General features: G+C 42.7%; 1 protein-coding gene across 2 annotated transcripts in view; it reads left to right on the top strand.

Moving 5' to 3' along the window:
• Positions 1 to 21041, top strand: part of LOC106613556 (FYVE and coiled-coil domain-containing protein 1) — a 61707-nt gene that overhangs the window by 21225 nt on the left and 19441 nt on the right. For both annotated transcript variants that reach the window (XM_014215940.2, XM_014215939.2), the window contains exons 10-14: positions 2995 to 3113; positions 8051 to 8218; positions 9464 to 9613; positions 11360 to 11589; positions 14387 to 14540. In XM_014215940.2, the coding sequence (XP_014071415.2) occupies positions 2995 to 3113; positions 8051 to 8218; positions 9464 to 9613; positions 11360 to 11589; positions 14387 to 14540 (821 nt within the window). The remainder of the gene's footprint in view (positions 1 to 2994; positions 3114 to 8050; positions 8219 to 9463; positions 9614 to 11359; positions 11590 to 14386; positions 14541 to 21041) is intronic.

Below are 21041 nucleotides of genomic sequence, written 5' to 3'. Positions count from 1 at the left end.
TTCCATGGCACTGTGTGCACATGTAGGCCTAAATGTCTTAACGCATAACATTCACACGTCTATACAAAATGCTAGGCTCCTGTCAATTGTTTTGTTACCTTCAGTACGAGTTAAAAGACACACCTACTAATTCAAGGGTTTTTCTTTATTTTTACTATTTTCTACATTGTAGAGTAATAGTGAAGACATCAAAACTATGACATAACACATATGGAATCATGTAGTAACCAAAAAAGTGTTAAACAGATCAAAATATATTTTAGATTTGAGATTCTTCAAAGTAGCCACCCTTTGCCTTGATGACAGATTTGCACACTCTTGGCATTCTCTCAACCAGCTTCATGAAGAAGGCTTTTCAAACAGTCTTGAAGGAGTTCCCACGTATGCTGAGCACTTGCTGCTTTTCCTTCACTCTGCGGTCCAACTCATCCCAAACCATCTCAGTTGGGTTGAGGTCGGGTGATTGTGGAGGCCAGGTCATCTGAAGGAGCACTCCATCACTCTCCTTCTTAGCCCTTACACAGCCTGGAGTTGTGTTTTGGGTCATTATCCTGTTGAAAAACAAATGATAGTCCCAATTCGCGCAAACCAGAGGGCATGGCATATCGCTGCAGAATGCTGTGGTAGCCATGCTGGTTGTCTGCCTTGAATTCTAAATAAATCACTGACAGTGTCACCAGCAAAGCACCATCACACATCCTCCTCCATGCTTCACAGTGGGAACCACACAAGGTGAGATCATCCGTTCACCTACTCTGCCTCTCACAAAGACACAGAGGTTAGAACCAGAATTCTCAAATTTGTACTCATCAGACCGAAGGACAGATTACCACCGATTTTATGTCCATTGCTCGTGTTTCTTGGCCCAAGCATGTCACTTCTTGTTGTTGGTGTCCTTTAATAGTGGTTACTTTGCAGCAGTTCGACCATGAAGGCCTGATTCACGCAGTCTCCTCTGAACAGTTGATGTTGAGATGTGTCTGTTACTTGAACTCTGTGAAGCATTTATTTGGGATGCAATCTGAGGTGCAGTAAACTCTAATGAACTTCACCTCTGCAGCAGAGGTAACTCTGGGACTTCCTTTCCTGTGGCGGTCCTCATGAGAGAGTTTCATCATGTCGCTTGATGGTTTTTGCGACTGCACTTGAAGAGACTTCAAAAGTTCTTTGACATTTTCTGTATTGACTGACCTTCATGCCTTAAAGTAAAGATGGACTGTTGTTTCTCTTTGCTTATTTGAGCCATTCTTGCCATAATATGGACTTGGTCTTTTACCACCCCTACCTTGTCACAACACAACTGATTGACTCAAACGCATTAAGAAGGAAAGAAATTCCACAAATTAACTTTTAACATGGCACACCTGTTAATTGAAATGCATTCCAGGTGACTAACTCATGATGCTGGTTGAGAGAATGCCAAGATTGTGTAAAGCTGTCATCAAGGCAACGGGTGGCTACTTTGAAGAATCTAAAATATATTTTGATTTGTTTAACACTTTTGGTTACTTCATGATTTTATATGTGTTATTTTATAGTTTTGTTGTCTTCACTATCTACAATGCAGAAAATAGTAAAATAAAGATAAACCTTGGAATGAGTAGGTGTGTCCAAACTTTTGACTGGTACTGTATGTGCGAGGCAGATTCTCCAAAAACTCTGCTTTTGATATGGCATTATAGGAGGACTGAATAGTTTGGAGGAGCGTATCTTTTGCAATCGGACGAGGGTAGCTCTTTGAAAATGGGAATGGATAGCCTACTTGAACAAGCAAAATGCAGTTATGTGAATTGTGAATAATGAAAAAGCATGAGGACGAAAGCCTCAAATGTTTCAAAGCACTCTCAGTTGACCATTTAAAACCTCTTTATTCATAAGCTACTTTGAATATCGCAATGCTACTAAACCAGCCTTGATTAAGGGGAAGGTGGGCTATGCTTGGTTTTTTAAACAAAATTAAATGAAATAGTTTATTATAAACACGATTCATTGTCACAAAAGACGCATCTCTCCTTTCGTGGGCACTGTGCGTCATGGCTGGATAGTCTGCGCTTCCTCTCTCAACATCCATGCCATTATCGACTGCGTTACCGTTAAGATGTGCTTTTTGTGGGTCTTAAAACTTCCCATTAGTGCTGCATGAAATTGTCAGTTTTGAGCTTGTTTTTAAGGCAACATCTAAAATATTGACACCCCTCCCACCTCGGTGCAAGCGATCTGACGTTAGACAGGCAAATTGCCGAACCTGGCGTTAGGGCTGTAAAATGCCAGTGCTGCAGTTTCTACATGACGAAATTGCAAACTAACGTGCGTTTGACATAGCGCCAGACAAAAATAGAAACCACAGTCTTCAATCCCTGATCAAGATAGACCACTTTTAGGATACACTGGCGCAGAACAAATTATTGGCTAAATGGCATGTCTGTTTAGCATCTGACACTGAAATAGCTGAAAGAAAGAATCGGTAAGAGGAATTTGTGAAAGATCATATTGTGTGTAGAAGGAGAGAGTGGATGACAAAGCCAGCCGTGGCACATTCATCTTGTCTGCCCTGGCAAAAGTTTTTACGTTTTCATTAGAGAGGCATAGGAATGAATATGAGAATGGGAAAAAGGGCAAAGGTATAAATACAAAAAGGGGGCAAGAGGAGCAGGGCTGCACACACCTGACTGGGTTAATAAATACCCAGAAGATTAGATTAGCTCAGTGTTCATAAGCCGAAGGATGATAAAACTGAGGGCAGGGTGGTGTGAATCTCCTTCCTCTCCCTGCGTAGAGAGGATGTGACACGTTGAAATGAGTCTGCCTGTGCTATAGTACTTTGCTATGATAATTGAGTGAAGAAGGAGAGAGTTCATTTACAAAGCATCGCTCCTCTGTAGACTTCTTAATCGTTTGTCTGTATTTAAAAGGGTCAATAGCTAATCTGTTTACGAAAACGTTTTGGTTCTTAAAAAAAAAAACGAGTGTCTGTTTTGATTATCTTTGATGAAGGGGGTGAATGAGGAGTACTCACGGCTGATTGGAGAGAAAGATGCTCACATCACAAAGTCGGAAGCTGCTATTCGTCAGAGTGAGGGAGAGATTCAGCGACTGAGAGACTCTGTCACCAGGTATGGCTCTAACCCCCCCCTCCCTCCATTTACCTCTGACATACTGGCAGTGTCCGTTTCATACAAAAGAGTGACTAAAATATTAGTCAAACTCATGTTTTTCAATGGCGATTGACAAGACTATAACTGACTAAATAGACACAGAAAAACTATAAACAAAAATTATTTCACATTTCAGTTGACTAAAACAAAACGAGACAAAATGATCTCTTTGGAGAGATTATGCTTTTATATGATATAAGCACAATTAATACTAGCAGCACAGATGTGCAGTTTTGTTCAGCAGTAGAAAGGATGCTCCACACCCTGCACACACAGTCTACATCAGCTGTTTAGCTGCGGGGGAGCAAGCAATGAGTGTGGGCAGACAGGCTCCCCTTCAATTATTCACATTACGCAGGCGACTCTCTTGCTTCTCAATAGTAGCATTGAGTTTAATAGTAAAACAAGTCTAGCTATGTTTTTCTCTCCCTTGAGTGTAGAAAAGTAGGCAGTCTTTGAATTTGTAGTCTCGCTCAACCCTCCCACTTTCCTCACTGCATTTCATAGCCAGGTTCTGTAGCCAACATGGCCAAGTCTCCCTCTTTCCCTTGTAGAAAACAGCTTGATTCTAGCCCTTACCGTTCAAAAGATATGACCCATTATACATTTTTGATTTCTATTGTGCGTTGGAGGATGCCTTTTACATTCATGAAGCATATCTCGGGCCGTTCTAAAACTGGGTTACTTGCGGACAGGACCGTTAACCATGTGTTTAGGCTACACCTTGTTCAGTCATGTCACCTCATTAGTAGGGCTGTGGCGGTCATAAAATGTTGTCAACCAGTGATTGTCAAACAAATAACTGCCTGTCTCACGGTAATTGTCCGTTAATTAACATAAACATGTCTAGCATCTCCTGGCTTTCACGCATAGCCTACAAGCCACTGATGCAGACCTTTTGGAACATCTACATTTTAAAAAGTCTAATAAATCCATTTAATATAGCCTACACCAAGGAGGAGCAAAGTCCGTGTCCGGCCCGCCGGGCACTTCAAAATATATGTATTTTTTTACCCCTTTTTTCTCCCCAATTTCGTGGGATCCAATTGGTAGTTACAGTCTTGTCCCATCGTTGCAACTCCCGTACGGACTCGGGAGAGGCGAAGGTCGAGATCAGTGCGTCCTCCGAAACACGACCCAGCCAAGCCGCACTGCTTCTTGACACAATGCCCTCTTAACCCGGAAGCCAGCCACACCAATGTGTCAGAGGAAACTCCGTACACCTAGCGACCGTATCAGCGTGCATGCGCCGTCGCGCCACAGGAGTCGCTATAGAGCGCGATGGGACAAGGAAATCTCGGCCTGCCAAACCCTCCCCTAACCCGGACGACGCTGGGCCAATTGTCCGCCACCTCATGGGTCTCCCAGTCACTGCCAGCTGTGACGCAGCCCGGGATCGAACCTGGGTCTGTAGTGACGTCTGAAGTACTGAGATGTAGTGTTTTAGACCGCATCACCACTTAGGAGGCCCCCGCAAATTGATTTTAACAAACAATTCGTCCCCCCCAAAAATGTGTCCCTTAATTGAATTTCAAAATCCCAATGTGGCCCTCGAGCCAAAAAGTTTGCCCACCCCTGGACTACACCATCACAATAAATCCATTCTTTATTTTAGATAGGTCTAAAGAAACATGATATGAACAAAATGTAGTCTTATTTCAGAAGAACAGAATAGCATACTGAGTTGTCCTTATGTTAGGCCTGATATGGCTATACCATATGGCTGTGGGCTACACTAGTTCATTTAGCAGACAAGATTTGCCTAGAATTCCGTGGCATAATTTTATTTTATAGTATGAAGAAACAATTGAACATAGCTTCATAAAATATAAAGGATATTCTCTCCAAACGATTTCAAAGAAAGTGCGTACATGCGGCTATTCTGTGGAGGGTTTAACAAATAAACTGGTCCTCCTATATGCTTAATTTAGAGTTATTTATGCAACTTAAGTTGTGATACAAACGTAGGGCTATACAGTGAGGGAAAAAAGTATTTGATCCCCTGCTGATTTTGTACGTTTGCCCACTGACAAAGAAATGATCAGTCTATTATTTTAATGGTAGGTTTATTTGAACAGACAGAATAACAACAAAAAAATCCAGAAAAACGCATGTCAAAAATGTAATAAAATGATTTGTATTTTAATGAGGTAAATAAGTATTTGACCCCCTCTCAATCAGAAAGATTTCTGACTCCCAGGTGTCTTTTATACAGGTAACGAGCTGAGATTAGGAGCACACTCTTAAAGGGAGTGCTCCTAATCTCAGCTTGTTACCTGTATAAAAGAAACCTGTCCACAGAAGCAATCAATCAATCAGATTCCAAACTCTCCATCATGGCCAAGACCAAAGAGCTCTCCAATGATGTCAGGGACAAGATTGTAGCCCTACACAGGGCTGGAATGGGCTACAAGACCATCGCAAAGCAGCTTGGTGAGAAGGTGACAACAGTTGTTGCGATTATTCGCAAATGGAAGAAACCCAAAAGAACTGTCAATCTCTCTCGGCCTGGGGCTCCATGCAAGATCTCACCTCGTGGAGTTGCAATGATCATGAGAACAGTGAGGAATCAGCCCAGAACTACACGGGAGGATCTTGTCAATGATCTCAAGGCAGCTGGGACCATAGTCACCAAGAAAACAATTGGTAACACACTACGCCGTGAAGGACTGAAATCCTGCAGCGCCCGCAAGGTCCCCCTTCTCAAGAAAGCACATATACATGCCCGTCTGAAGTTTGCCAATGAACATCTGAATGATTCAGAGGACAACTGGGTGAAAGTGTTGTGGTCAGATGAGACCAAAATGGAGCTCTTTGGCATCAACTCAACTCGCCGTGTTTGAGGAGGAGGAATGCTGCCTATGACCCCAAGAAAACCATCCCCACCGTCAAACATGGAGGTGGAAACATTATGCTTTGGGAGTGTTTTTCTGCTAAGGGGACAGGACAACTTCACCACATCGAAGGGACGATGGACGGGGCCATGTACCGTCAAATCTTGGGTGAGAACCTCCTTCCCTCAGCCAGGGCATTGAAAATGGGTCGTGGATGGGTATTCCAGCATGACAATGACCCAAAACACACGGCCAAGGCAACAAAGGAGTGGCTCAAGAAGAAGCACATTAAGGTCCTGGAGTGGCCTAGCCAGTCTCCAGACCTTAATCCCATAGAAAATCTGTGGAGGGAGCTGAAGGTTCGAGTTGCCAAACGTCAGCCTCAAAACCTTAATGACTTGGAGAAGATCTGCGAAAAGGAGTGGGACAAAATCCCTCCTGAGATGTGTGCAAACCTGGTGGCCAACTACAAGAAACGTCTGACCTCTGTGATTGCCAACAAGGGTTTTGCCACCAAGTACTAAGTCATGTTTCGCAGAAGGGTGAAATACTTATTTCCCTCATTAAAATGCTAATAATTTTATAACATTTTTGACATGCGTTTTTCTGGATTTTGTTTTTGTTATTCTGTCTCTCACTGTTCAAATAAACCTACCATTAAAATTATAGACTGATCATTTCTTTGTCAGTGGGCAAACGTACAAAATCAGCAGGGGATCAAATACTTTTTTCCCTCACTGTATGTTTTTAATTTTTAATACATTCTAAGCCTGTATGATGGGACTCTAATGGTGATTTGAAAAAAGGTTGCATGAAAGGCATGAGCTCTGATTTTTTTTTTTGTTCAAGCTGCACGCACTTAATCAGTCTCTCATTCACAATTTGACAAGCACTTGATAATATTCTCACCAGACCTCGAATTTCCCAGTGGCATCTCCCAAAATCCATGAATTTTGAGGCCAAATTAATACAACCACTCACGTCAACAAAAAAAAATTTAAGCAATGAGGCAGATGCAACAGATCAGAACGATTATCTTAAACTGTTGATAAACTATTAGGCTATTTCTTCACATTATCAGCGCAGCAATGCGCACATGTTCCAAAATGCAATCAATTAGCGGGAAACCGCTGTTCTTGAACGTGATAGCAAATGCGGTTATTATTATAAAGGTGTGTTTTTATGGTGGAAAAAAAGGCATGCACTGTTTTTTGCCTTACTGCACAAGCTGAGCATCATTCACAAGTGATAATACATCATTCACAAATAATAGGCTAATATTGTCACCCATCAGACTATTCTTAATTTAATGTTGTCTTAACATATACTGTATGTCTGTGGTACGTGCATGTACATGTGTGCCTATGAGAGAGGGAGAGAACGTTGGAGAATGCTGTTACAGGCCTCACTTTCCATTGACTTGCATGGAATTTGCTTATACTGTATAATCTACTCTAGAAGTGTATGAGTGGATTTCTTTAGATATAGTTTTAATATATATATTGGTCCTGACAATCTACAATATATACCAAACATCATTACGATCTGATCCTTTAAACATGTATTCACAGGACTTTAACCCCATGTGTCCAAAGACTAAATATAGTACAATATCAAAACTCAAATTGTAGACAAACGCCAATTTAAAAAATGTATTCAGATTTATCCAACAGCAAGCTCAGAGAACAGGTGTACTGAAGGAAATTGTAAATTTCCGTGATGGACATGAATGGGTTAATGAGGCAATACAACTGTGAAGTGACTAAAATGAAAAGGCATTTAATTGATTGAAATTGTCCACAGTTATCATAATTTTGACAATACTAGACTAAATCATTATTCAAATAACAAAAATGTGACTTAATTATATTTTTGTCCAAATTATTAAAACTAGACTAAATCTGTGCCAAAATGAACACTGCCTACCGGTATAGTAGTCCCTGTCTCTAAGATCTATATAGATAGATAGAATGGACAAGACAACTCTGAGTCAAATCGTACACGCTCCCTCTTCCATTCTCTTAATCCCTTTCACTCCCTTCTAATCGCTCCCCCATTTAGTGCCGAGGAGGTTCTCTTGGCGGTCCAGGCGGCGCGTGAGGAGCTGAAGAAGAAATTGGAGCAGGCCGAGGTTGACAAGAATAGTCATTACCTCAGGACGACAGCAGAGATCGACGACCTCTACCGAACCAAGAGCACGCTGGAGGAGCGCCTCATCGAACTAATCAAGTACGCCCTAGGCCTTCCATTCTCCTCTGCACCTGCCCTGAGCCATGGGAGGAAAGAGAAAAGTGACAGCTGCACCTTTTGATCTGTAGAGGGGGCGGAGCTTTGTTTAGGAACTTGAAAGGGTGTTGATGACTTGTTTTTCCCCTTTGTTTGGGTGATCAGATAGCATGTTATGTCTGGGTTCTGCCCTCTTAGCTGAGCCCTGGGGGAAGTGTGTGTTCTGAGGATGCTCTCCCATAGCGAACACAGTTTGGGTCTTTGATATGCCATCTCACCACTGACAGTCTCATCTGACGAGAAGGAGGGAGGGAAAGGAAAGAGATGGATGGGGAGAAAGGGTGTAAGAAAGTGACACAGAGGAGGGTGATAAAGAAAGAAGTTCTTTGGAGACAGATAGAAACCAATTCGGAATTCCAAATCAACCCCTAGGCATTTCTGTAGGTGTAAAACAATTGGTTAGGTGTATCCAATATACAGCTGAAAGGGCAAGATGAAAGAACTACTGTACTGTATGGATTATACATATCCGATCCGTTAAAATCTACTGTACACGAAGTGCCTAGGAGTAGTCGATTTGGAGTTCAGAAAGTCTACGACATCAAGGAGAAAGAGAGTGAGAGGGGGATTTCAAGAGGGAGAAGAATGAAGAGAAAGCAACAGCTCTCGTCTGCTTATGATTATTCCGTAGTTTTGGCAGTAATTGATGCTCTCTCTCTCTCTCTCTCTTTGTCTCAGCTATTCGTATAGCTCTCATCCCCAGTAGGGGATAAAACACAATTCCAGCTCCCCTGGGGTGTCCTTAAACCACTTCAGTGCTGTTATTTACCGTCTTCATTTACTCTTTCACTTTTTCCTATTCCTTACTGCTCATTGGCAGAAATATGTACTCCAGAACAGGGGGTCATTGGAAAGTGCATGTAGAATTAGATTAGGACAATGTAAACAGAATAGCATGAATAATGATTATGTAGTCCTCAAATACCCACAAACCATACAAATGTATGATTCACTCGTTACAAAGAAACCATGCCTGAAAGAACCTAACTGAGCAGATAATTGCCATACTCTGTCACTCTCTGATGAACAGAGGGGAACAACCAGACTTAAATAACCATTTTGTTTTTGGCAGCTCTATCCCCCCCACCTGTGTTTGTGTGTGTTTGTGACCTTTTGGGTGCTTTTGTACTTCGATGCTGGATCCAAACATTCAAAATGTATTCACAGTGTGTGTATGTGCTCCGGCAGGGACAAGGACATTCTGTGGCAGAAGTCAGATGCTCTAGAGTTTGAGCAGAAGCTGCGTGCAGAGGAACGCTGGTTGCAGGACAAGGAGGCCACCCACTGCCTGGGCTGCCAGGGCCATTTCACCTGGTGGCTACGCCGACACCACTGCAGGTGGGCACTGAGAGGGCACTGACTCACCAAATGGCCGTATTACGTCATGTTACCGGAACTGTAGACAAAGTGTTAATAGCTATTGGAGAGTCGGTGGCTTTAGAAATGGCTGACTCTTTTTTTTCTTCAACAGACTATGGTCTGACTGGTAATGATTGAAAACATTGTGATACACCTATACACCAGTTGAGGCTCCTCATAGGAGGAAGGGGACCATCCTCCTCAGGGATTTTCAGATTTTTTTTTAAACATTCAAAAAATGATCCTTTTTAGATAAAACTATACTAAATATAATCACGTAACCAAATAATTGATTGATTAAAACATACTATTTTGCTAAGAAATGTCTACAGTAGCCTCAACAGCACTCTGTAGGGTAGCACCATGGTGTACCCAGAGGACAGCTAACTTCCGTCAACCTCTGGGTACAATGACTTCAATACAAAACCTAGGAGGCTCATGGTTCTCACCCCCTTCCATAGACTTACACAGTATTTATGACAACTTCCGGAGGACGTCCTCCAACCTATCAGAGCTCTTGCAGCATGAACTGACATGTTGTCCACCCAATCAAACAATCAGAGAATGAATCTAGTACTGAAAGTATAAGATATAGCTAGCTAGCACTGCAGTTTGATTGGGTGGACAAATTAATTCCTTCCAAAATGAAGGACAAGCAGGACAAGTTTCACTTAGCTAGCAAATGTAGCCAGCTACTTTACCCTACTTAAACAACCTGCTTAAACAGAGGGATGCTATGTTAGCTAGCTGGTTATGACTATCCAACACAACACTGGAACTCTTCCAAGTCAAGGTAAGCTTTTGGTTTTACAAATGTATTGCCACTGTAGCCAGCCGGTGTATGTACTAAACTGCTTACACTGTAACGTTATTAGCTATGTTGACTATGACGTTACTTTAGCTAATATGGTGACAACGATGTAGGCTGTGTGTAGCAGTTTGGCTTAGGAAGGTTTTTTCACCTGGTCACATACTGCTGATGTGTTGTGCATTGATGTCCACAAGTGACAAAGGGAAAAGATGAGAGGAGGAGAGGACATAGATGCGAGAAGGAATAAAACGTGGCTGTTATGAATGTGAACTGTATTTATGCGTGATCAGGGGTGTATTCGTTCCACTGATTTTAAACGGGATAAACATACCTGAATTTGTCCAATAGAAACTCTCGTTTGCAACTGTTGGACCAGTTATCACACCCTATATCAGCTAGATGCAGGTATTGAATGTGTCACTGTCTGTCCATGTGTCACTGTCTGTCACCTCCAATTCTTCTCTCGACCTGTGTGAACCTACATTGTAAACTTTAGTTCATAGGCTATGTTGTAGCAACCTCACGATGGGTATAGGGAAAATGTTAGTATCATGTAATAGCCTAAACCTATCGCTGTGAATGGAATATGAATGACAGTCATCCAATATGCTGTAATAGAAATAAGGTCATGCTGCTAAAAAAAATTGTCCTCCCTCATCTTAAATGCCACTGACCGCCACTGTTATACACATTTGTAAACAGGCCATTTTACATAGTGGTTACAATGGACAGAGCTGGTGAATCTGGCAATATTGCCAGGATGGTTGATTGAGTATATCGGCTAATATTCCAAAGTCTCAATTATATTGGATTTTCAGGCAATTCAGTATTTGAATTAGCATTTTAGTAATTTAACTCCTGAATTGAATGAATGTTCCACAGTGATACAATACTAGACTCTCTTCTTGTTTCAGGCTGTGTGGACGCATCTTCTGCTACTACTGCAGTAACAACTTTGTGATGACCAAGCACAGTGGGAAGAAGGAGCGTTGCTGTAGGGAGTGTTACACCCAACATAGAGCAGTGGTGGAGAGGTTCACAGAGGCTGAGCTGAGTCCCTCCGACACCCAGCCGCCTCCCCCCGGAATTGGGCCTCACTCACTCCCCGAACCAGCCCCCTACAAACCTACTCCCAGGGTTACAGGTGCGATATAGATGGTCACACATATGCACACGCAAATACACGTACACACTCCTAGTATGCGCACTCAAAAACCCACACGTACAAATACATGCTCACACACACACTTGCAAAGGCCTTTTTCAAACACTCAGTCAAAAGGGACACGTATTTAAGCAAACCCTCGTTAGACAATTTGATTGAAAAACACAGTTTGTCACAATTACTCTGGCCTTCTTTCAAGGTTGTGTAAAGTGGTTCTGTGTTGAATAGGGAAGTCATAACAGGTACTGAAACAAGAGCATCCTCTGTACCCTGTGGAATAAGAACAGAAACCTTCTGGCATTCCTAACCATTCTAGTGGTATACTTCCATAATCTTGTTCTAAGCAAAAGGGTGAAGGGTGGTATGTGCCGCCTCAATTCAACTTTCTTAATCTCCCTTCTGCTTTACTGCTTTCATCAACAAAAATGGCAAAAACCACAACGGAGGTTGCCTGGCAAACATCTGCCTTGTTTTGTCACATTATTTTTACTGGGAAGGGAAAATGTACGGCTACTACAGATTTCAAGAAATCTTTATGTTCCTCAAAAGGTAAGTTCTGTTGTGGACATTTATAGAACAGCAAAGGCCAATGACGTGCGTCATCATCACACATACAAAACCTGACAGACGGGATAAGATAAGAAGTTCAACGAGAGAGGCCAGTAAAAACATCTAGAGATACTATACCATTAGAAAGGTTAAAAATTATGTAAAACATCACAGCACAATTGAAAAAGATATGGCCCATGGAAACCAAACGAGGGGGGTCTATGGTGATAGGTGGGATGGGCTGAGAGTGGCTGAGTGGGTGGGATTAAAGAGCTTATGTTTGGTAATGTGTTATTGTTATGTGACTGCTTTATATAAAAGTACCATGTATGTAAAATGTGTATGTAAAATGTATGTACAGTACCAGTCAAAAGTTTGGACACACCTACACATTCAATGGTTTTTCCTTATTTTTACTATGTTCTACATTGTATAATAATAGTGAAGAAGACATCAAAACTAGGAACTAACACATATGGAATCATGTAGTAACCAAAAGAGTGTTACACAAATCAAAATATATTTTAGATTCTTCAAAGTAGCCACCCTTTGCCTTGATGACAGCTTTGCACACTCTTGGCATTCTCTCAACCAGCTTCACCTGGAATGCTTTTCCAACAGTCTTGAAGAAGTTCCCACAAATGCTGAGCACTTGTTGGCTGCTTTTCCTTCACTCTGTGATCCAACTCATCTCAAACCATCTCAATTGGGTTGACGTCGGGTAATTGTGGTGGCCAGGTCATCTGATGCAGCACTCCATCACTCTCCTTCTTGGTCAAATAGCCCTTACACAGCCTGGAGGTGTGTTGGGTCATTGTCCTGTTGAAAACAAATGATAGTCCCAGTAAGTGCAAACCAGATGGGATTGCGTAACGCTGTAGAATGCTGTGGTAGCCATGCTGGTTAAGTGTGCCTTGAATTCTAAATAAATCACTGACAGTGTCACCAGCAAAGCACCCCCACACCGTCACACCTCCTCCATGCGTCACGGTGGGAACCACACATGCGGAGATCATCCATTTGCCTACTCTGAGTCTCACAAAGACACGGCAGTTGGAACCAAAAATTTCAAATTTGGACTCATCAGACCAAAGGACAGATTTCCACCGGTCTAATATCCATTGCTCGTGTTTCTTGGCCCAAGCAAGTCTCTTCTTATTGGTGTCCTTTAGTAGTGGTTTCTTTACTGCAATTCGATCATGAAGGCTTGATTCACGCAGTCTACTCTGAACAATTGATGTTGAGATGTGTCTGTTACTTGAACTCTGTGAAGCATTTATTTGGGCTGCAATTTCTGAGGCTGGTAACTCTAATGAACATATCCTCTGCAGCAGAGGTAACTGTGGGTCTTCCATTCCTGTGGCGGTCCTCATGAGAGCCAGTTTCATCATAGCTCTTGATGGTTTTTGCGACTGCACTTGAAGAAACTTTAAAAGTTCTTGAAAGTTTCCATATTGACTGACCTTCATGTCTTAAAGTAATGGTGGAGTTTCATTTCTCTGCTTATTTGAGCTGTTCTTGCCATAATATGGACTTGGTCTTTTACCAAATAGGGCTATCTTCTTTATACCACCGCTACCTTGTCACAACACAACTGATTGGCTCAAACGCATTAAGAAGGAAAGAAATTCCTTAAATGAACTTTTAACAAGGCACACCTGTTCATTGAAATGCATTCCAGGTGACTGCCTCATGATGCTGGTTGAAAGAATGCCAAGAGTGTGCAAAGCTGTCATCAATGCAAAGGGTTATTTTACACTTTTTTGGTTACTACATGATTCCATAAGTGTTATTTCATAGTTTTGATGTCTTTGCTATTATTGTACAATGTAGAAAATAGTTAAAATGAAGAAAAACCCTGGAATGAGTAGGTGTGTCCAAACTTTCGACTGGTACTGTATATGTAGCAGAAAAGCTGCAAAAAATGTATATATATATTTGTCCTCCAAATGTGGATGGGTAAAAATTTGTAAAAGAACATCAAGACAAAGGCCTTGGTGATCACAATTTTCTGTACATAAAAACATAATGTGATCTCTATGGCTTTTCTATGTGTAAAACATGTATGACTGCCTGGGATAGAATGGGTATAGGTGGTATAGGTGTGACTTCCTGCTCCTGTTATGTCTTTAGGCAGCTCTTATAAAAGCTTTATTAATGCATACATACAGGCTACAGTAAAGTGTTACAAGTACATGACTGGTTTGATCACCTGTTTCCTGTGCAGTGTCGGACCCCAGCGCCAAGACTGATGACGGAGCCTATGACATCACCACAGAGGAGGATGCGAACGGGATCTATGACAGCGACTCGCTGTCCCAAACCACAGGGGATTCATTGGAGGGGGAGCAGAACACACGGCCACTGGGGGCGCTAGATATGTGAGTGCAACCAGACATGGACAGATACCTAGCAAAATAAACACACACACACACGTGTACACACACACACACGCATGTGCCTATACACAACGTGGGTACACACACAGCATTCCAAGTGCACAGTCATGACAAACTCTGAGTAATGACAAGCTCTCGAAGACATGCACTCATTTCATGACAAAAAGTTCAGTCCTTTAGGAGGACTCCGAGCAAAAAGCACGTGACTTCCAGTGGCATGCAGTGAACGGGCTTAGCTCGTACCACAGCATTTCCTCAAAGTAAGACTTTATTCACAACAAATGTATCTTTATTTTTCAATATTAAGAATTCCAAAGGTATTGGCTTAATAACTTCTTATGGGCAGGTGGGACGGTAGTGTCCCACTTGGCCAACATCTGGTGAAATTGCAGAGCGCGAAATTCAAACTACAGAATTATAAATACACTGCTCAAAAAAATAAAGGGAACACTAAAATAACACATCCTAGATCTGAATGAATGAAATAGTCTTAATAAATACTTTTTTCTTTACATAGTTGAATGTGCTGACAACAAAATCACAAAAAAATAATCAATGGAAATCCAATTTATCAACCCATGGAGGTCTGGATTTGGAGTCACACTCAAAATTAAAGTGGAAAACCACACTACAGGCTGATCCAACTTTTATGTAATGTCCTTAAAACAAGTCAAAATGAGGCTCAGTAGTGTGTATGGCCTCCATGTGCCTGTATGACCTCCCTACAACGCCTGGGCATGCTCCTGATGAGGTGGCGGATGGTCTCCTGAGGGATCTCCTCCCAGACCTGGGCTAAAGCATCCGCCAACTCCTGGACAGTCTGTGGTGCAACGTGGCGTTGGTGGATGGAGCGAGACATGATGTCCCAGATGTGCTCAATTGGATTCAGGTCTGGGGAATGGGCGGTCCATAGCATCAATGCCTTCCTCTTGCAGGAACTGCTGACACACTCTAGCCACATGAGGTCTAGCATTGTCTTGCATTAGGAGGAACCCAGGGCCAACCGCACCAGCATATGGTCTCACAAGGGGTCTGAGGATCTCATCTCGGTACCTAATGGCAGTCAGGCTACCTCTGGCGAGCACATGGAGGGCTGTGCGGCCCCCCAAAGAAATGCCACCCCACACCATGACTGACCCACCGCCAAACCGGTCATGCTGGAGGATGTTGCAGGCAGCAGAACGTTCTCCACGGCGTCTCCAGACTCTGTCACGTCTGTCACGTGCTCAGTGTGAACCTGCTTTCATCTGTGAAGGGCATAGGGCGCCAGTGGCGAATTTGCCAACCTTGGTGTTCTCTGGCAAATGCCAAACGTCCTGCACGGTGTTGGGCTGTAAGCACAACCCCCACCTGTGGACGTCGGGCCCTCATACCACCCTCATGGAGTCTGTTTCTGACCGTTTGAGCAGACACATGCACATTTGTGGCCTGCTGGAGGTAATTTTGCAGGGCTCTGGCAGTGCTCCTCCTGCTCCTCCTTGCACAAAGGCGGAGGTAGCGTTCCTGCTGCTGGGTTGTTGCCCTCCTACGGCCTCTTCCACGTCTCCTGATGTACTGGCCTGTCTCCTGGTAGCGCCTCCATGCTCTGGACACTACGCTGACAGACACAGCAAACCTTCTTGCCACAGCTCGCATTGATGTGCCATCCTGGATGAGCTGCACTACCTGAGCCACTTGTGTGAGTTGTAGACTCCGTCTCATGCTACCACTAGAGTGAAAGCACCGCCAGCATTCAAAAGTGACCAAAACATCAGCCAGGAAGCATAGGAACTGAGAAGTGGTCTGTGGTCCCCACCTGCAGAACCACACCTTTATTGGGGGTGTCTTGCTAATTCCCTATAATTTCCACCTGTTGTCTATTCCATTTGCACAACAGCATGTGAAATGTATTGTCAATCAGTGTTGCTTCCTAAGTGGACAGTTTGATTTCACAGAAGTGTGATTGACTTGGAGTTACATTGTGTTGTTTAAGTGTTCCCTTTATTTTTTTGAGCAGTATATTTAACTTTCATAAAATCACAAGTATAATACATCAAAATAAAGCTTAACTTCTTGTTAATCCAGCCGCTGTGTCAGATTTCAAAAAGGCTTTACGGCGAAAGCACACCATGCGATTATCTGAGGACAGCGCCCCGCATACAAAACCATGAAAGACATATTTCAACCAGGCAGGTGCGACATGAAAGTCAGAAATAGCGATATAAATAATGCCTTACCTTTGATGATCTTCTTCTGTTGGCACTCCAAAAGGTCCCAGTTACATCACAAATGGTCCTTTTGTTCGATAATGTCCTTATTTATATCCATAAAAACTCAGTTTAGCTGGCTCGCTTCAGTCAATAATCCACCCAGTTTCCCTCCATCAAAATGCATACAAAATTAATCCCAAACGTTACTAATAAACTTTTCCAAACAAGTCAAACAACGTTTATAATCAAACCTTAGGTACCCTAATGCGTAAATAAACGATAACATTTAAGACGGAGAATTGTTATTGTCTTTACCGGAGAAAAATACCAAAGAACGCGCTCTCATTCACGCGCTTGGAAACACTACAGCCAAAATGGGAGCCACCTAGAAAAACTACAATTTCTGGCTAATTTTTCCAAAAACCAGCCTGAAACTCTTTCTAAACACTGTTGACATCTAGTGGAAACCCTAGAAACTGTAATCTGGGAGGACTTCGCCTTATAATAAAATTGACAGCCATTGAAAATAGTGGTAGGCTGAATTTTTTTTGGGGGGGATGGTTTGTCCTCGGGGTTTCGCCTGTCATATCAGTTCTGTTATACTCACAGACATTATTTTAACAGTTTTAGAGACTTTAGAGTGTTTTCTATCCAGGTCTATTATATGCATATCCTAGCTTCTGGGCCTGAGTAACAGGTAGTTTACTTTGGGCACGCTTTTCATCCGGACGTGAAAATACTGCCCCCTACCCAAGAGAGGTTAACGTTTCGGGAAGAAACAACTAGCCTACACGTGGATGCCGTACAAGACATGCAGCACTCCAATGGATCCTGACGCTCTTGCAAGTATGATCAGAGTGATTGTCCGTGAGGAAGTATCCTCCGCTCTTATCACCAAGCTGAGCCCAATCAACAACACACTAGTGAAACTTCAAACCACGGTCACCAACTGTGACTCAAAAGAAAAAGATCATGAGGTTTCAGCTACCGCCCTACACACCTAGCTGGAAACGGTGGAGAAGAACTATGCCACATTGCTAGTTGCAAATAAGCTGCTGGAGGAAAAGACACAGGCGCTGGGAAACCACAGCAGGAAATGTAATTTGAGAATAATCGGATTGGATCATGGAATCCAAAGATGGTAAACTGACAGCCTATGTAAGCTCAGATCTACAGAAACAGCAAGCTACCTACAACCAGGTGAGAGGACTACTGCGCAAAACTAACTTGAGGTACAGCGTGGTTCACCCGGGGGAAGCATCAACAACAAGACCCACGCAAGCCTCGGAAGCAATGGAAGTCAAGCCAATGCTGGATTTCTCCCCCGACCATAATCTACTCAGCCTCACAGGCTTTCTGACCCCCCTCCCCTTTCTGTATTATTTATTTAGTATTCAACTCCTGTCTGTCTTTGTGTGGGTGTTCAACCCACTTACTTTTTTACACCCACTTGACACTCTTAGACGGGACCCACGAATAGAATATCCCAGAGGGAACTGAACAGTAATGAGCAAATTACTGTTCAAATTAGGATCTGTTGAATGGTTTACAGTGAGGGAAAAAAGTATTTGATCCCCTGCTGATTTTGTACGTTTGCCCACTGACAAACAAATGATCCGTCTATAATTTTAATGGTAGGTTTATTTGAACAGTGAGAGACAGAATAACAACAAAAATATCGAGAGAAACGCATGTCAAAAATGTTATAAATTGATTTGCATTTTAATGAGGGAAATAAGTATTTGACCCCTCTGCAAAACATGACTTAGTACTTGGCGGCAAAACCCTTGTTGGCAATCACAGAGGTCAGACGTTTCTTGTAGTTGGCCACTGGGTTTACACACATCTCAGGAGGGATTTTGTCCCACTCCTGTTTTCAGATCTTCTCCAAGTCATTAAGGTTTCGGGGCTGACGTTTGGCAACTTGAACCTTCAGCTCCCTCCACAGATTTTCTATGGGATTAAGGTCTGGAGACTGGCTAGGCCACTCTAGGACCTTAATGTGCTTCTTCTTGAGACACTCCTTTGTTGCCTTGGCCGTGTGTTTTGGGTCATTGTCATGCTGGAATACCCATCCACGACCCATTTTCAATGCCCTGGCTGAGGGAAGGAGGTTCTCACCCAAGATTTGACGGTACATGGCCCCGTCCATCGTCCCTTTGATGCAGTGAAGTTGTCCTGTCCCCTTAGCAGAAAAACACCCCCAAAGCATAATGTTTCTACCTCCATGTTTGATGGTGGGGATGGTGTTCTTGGGGTCATAGGCAGCATTCCTCCTCCTCCAAACACGGCGAGTTGAGTTGATGCCAAAGAGCTTCATTTTGGTCTCATCTGGCCACAACACTTTCACCCAGTTGTCCTCTGAATCATTCAGATGTTCATTGGCAAACTTCAGACGGGCATGTATATGTGCTTTCTTGAGCAGGGGGACCTTGCGGGCGCTGTAGGATTTCAGTCCTTCACGGCGTAGTGTGTTACCAATTGTTTTCTTGGTGACTATGGTCCCAGCTGCCTTGAGATCATTGACAAGATCCTCCCATGTAGTTCTGGGCTGATTCCTCACCGTTCTCATGATCATTGCAACTCCACGAGGTGAGATCTTGCATGGAGCCCCCAGGCCGAGGGAGATTGACAGTTCTTTTGTGTTTCTTCCATTTGCGAATAATCGCACCAACTGTTGTCACCTTCTCACCAAGCTGCTTGGTGATGGTTTTGTAGCCCATTCCAGCCTTGTGTAGGTCTAAAATCTTGTCCCTGACATCCTTGGAGAGCTCTTTGGTCTTGGCCATGGTGGAGAGTTTGGAATCTGATTGATTGATTGCTTCTGTGGACAGGTGTCTTTTATACAGGTAACAAACTGAGATTAGGAGCACTCCCTTTAAGAGTGTGCTCCTAATCTCAGCTCGTTACCTGTATAAAAGACACCTGAGAGCCAGAAATCTTTCTGATTGAGAGGGGGTCAAATACTTATTTCCCTCATTAAAATGCAAATCAATTTATAACATTTTTTACATGTGTTTTTCAGGATTTTTGTTGTTGTTATTCTGTCTCTCACTGTTCAAATAAACCTAACATTAAAATTATAGACTGATCATTTCTTTGTCTGTGGGCAAATGTACAAAATCAGCAGAGGATCAAATACTTTTTTCCCTCACTGTATATTCGTCCCTATAAACAGTGACTGTACAAACATTGTACAAACATTATCCCCCCCCTTTCTAGTCCAGTAGAATGTATTTGGTAAAGGTACTACTACAGTTGTTTTGATATTATCAGTAGGAAGTGGTAGACATTCCCATGCTCTAGGAAACTCATAATAATGATGGATGATATAAGCAAAATAGAAAACAACTTCAAGGTGGCTGCCGCCTCGACTGCTAATAATTAAACAAAAGCAGTAAGGGACAGATCAAAATTTACTGGGGAGGGCTCCCCCCCCTCATAGAATTAACAAAAAATAATGTTTAATGACTACAAATAGCAATAACTGTATCGACCCTGTGTTTATAAACGTGGATATCGACTTTGCCACTTCAGCATGCTTTTGGTGGCACAGTCGATGCCACACAGGGCTACGGGCCAGAAGGTTGACGGTTCGCCGGCGAGCACACTCTCCCTGCCTGTTTAATTACACTACGACCAGAGCCGGCTGCAGACAATTGTCAGCTAGGGAGAAATCTGATTTTCTACATTTTGATGCCATATTTATAATTATATAAAATATATGCAAAGATTTTTCCACCAACAGGTGTCTGTGCCAATGCATCACACAACCAATCGACGAAGAAAACTTGTGTTTTCAACATCACAAACACCTTGACAAACAGAAAGCCTAATGAAAAGCATGAGCTGGCACACACCGAGAGGAAATTATTCAGTGTAGAGGTGCTGACTAACGGTGAATAAACTGTAAGCTATAAAAACAAAGAGAATCGCACACTTCATGTATATATAACCTCCCAGTCATTTATTGGGTAAAAAAACACAAACGTTTTGGCATCACTGTGCCTTCTTCAGGGTCATTTCATGAATGCTTGAACTAGGTTATGTAGACAAACAGTACAATTAGTGCGACCAATGACGACAGTGAGGGGTGTGTCGTAATTGCTAGGTTGTGTCATGGTTCCTTCTGGCACCAGAGGGCGACAGAGAGGCCGTCCTAGAGTCTTTTATTGGACTTATTCTCATTGTCTTATTTCATGATTGTGTCCCTGTTTTTAAAAGAGGTGTGTTTTCTGGGGTCCTTTGCAGATGCTTGAATTGTTTATCGTGTGCGTTCCTTTCCCAAGTGAGT

This window comes from Salmo salar, chromosome ssa10 (assembly GCF_905237065.1).
Source record: "Salmo salar chromosome ssa10, Ssal_v3.1, whole genome shotgun sequence".
In the NCBI taxonomy this organism is placed as follows: Eukaryota; Metazoa; Chordata; class Actinopteri; order Salmoniformes; family Salmonidae; genus Salmo; species Salmo salar.
The sequence above is the reverse complement of the archived record's forward strand: the minus strand, read 5'-3'. Positions and strand labels throughout refer to the sequence as shown.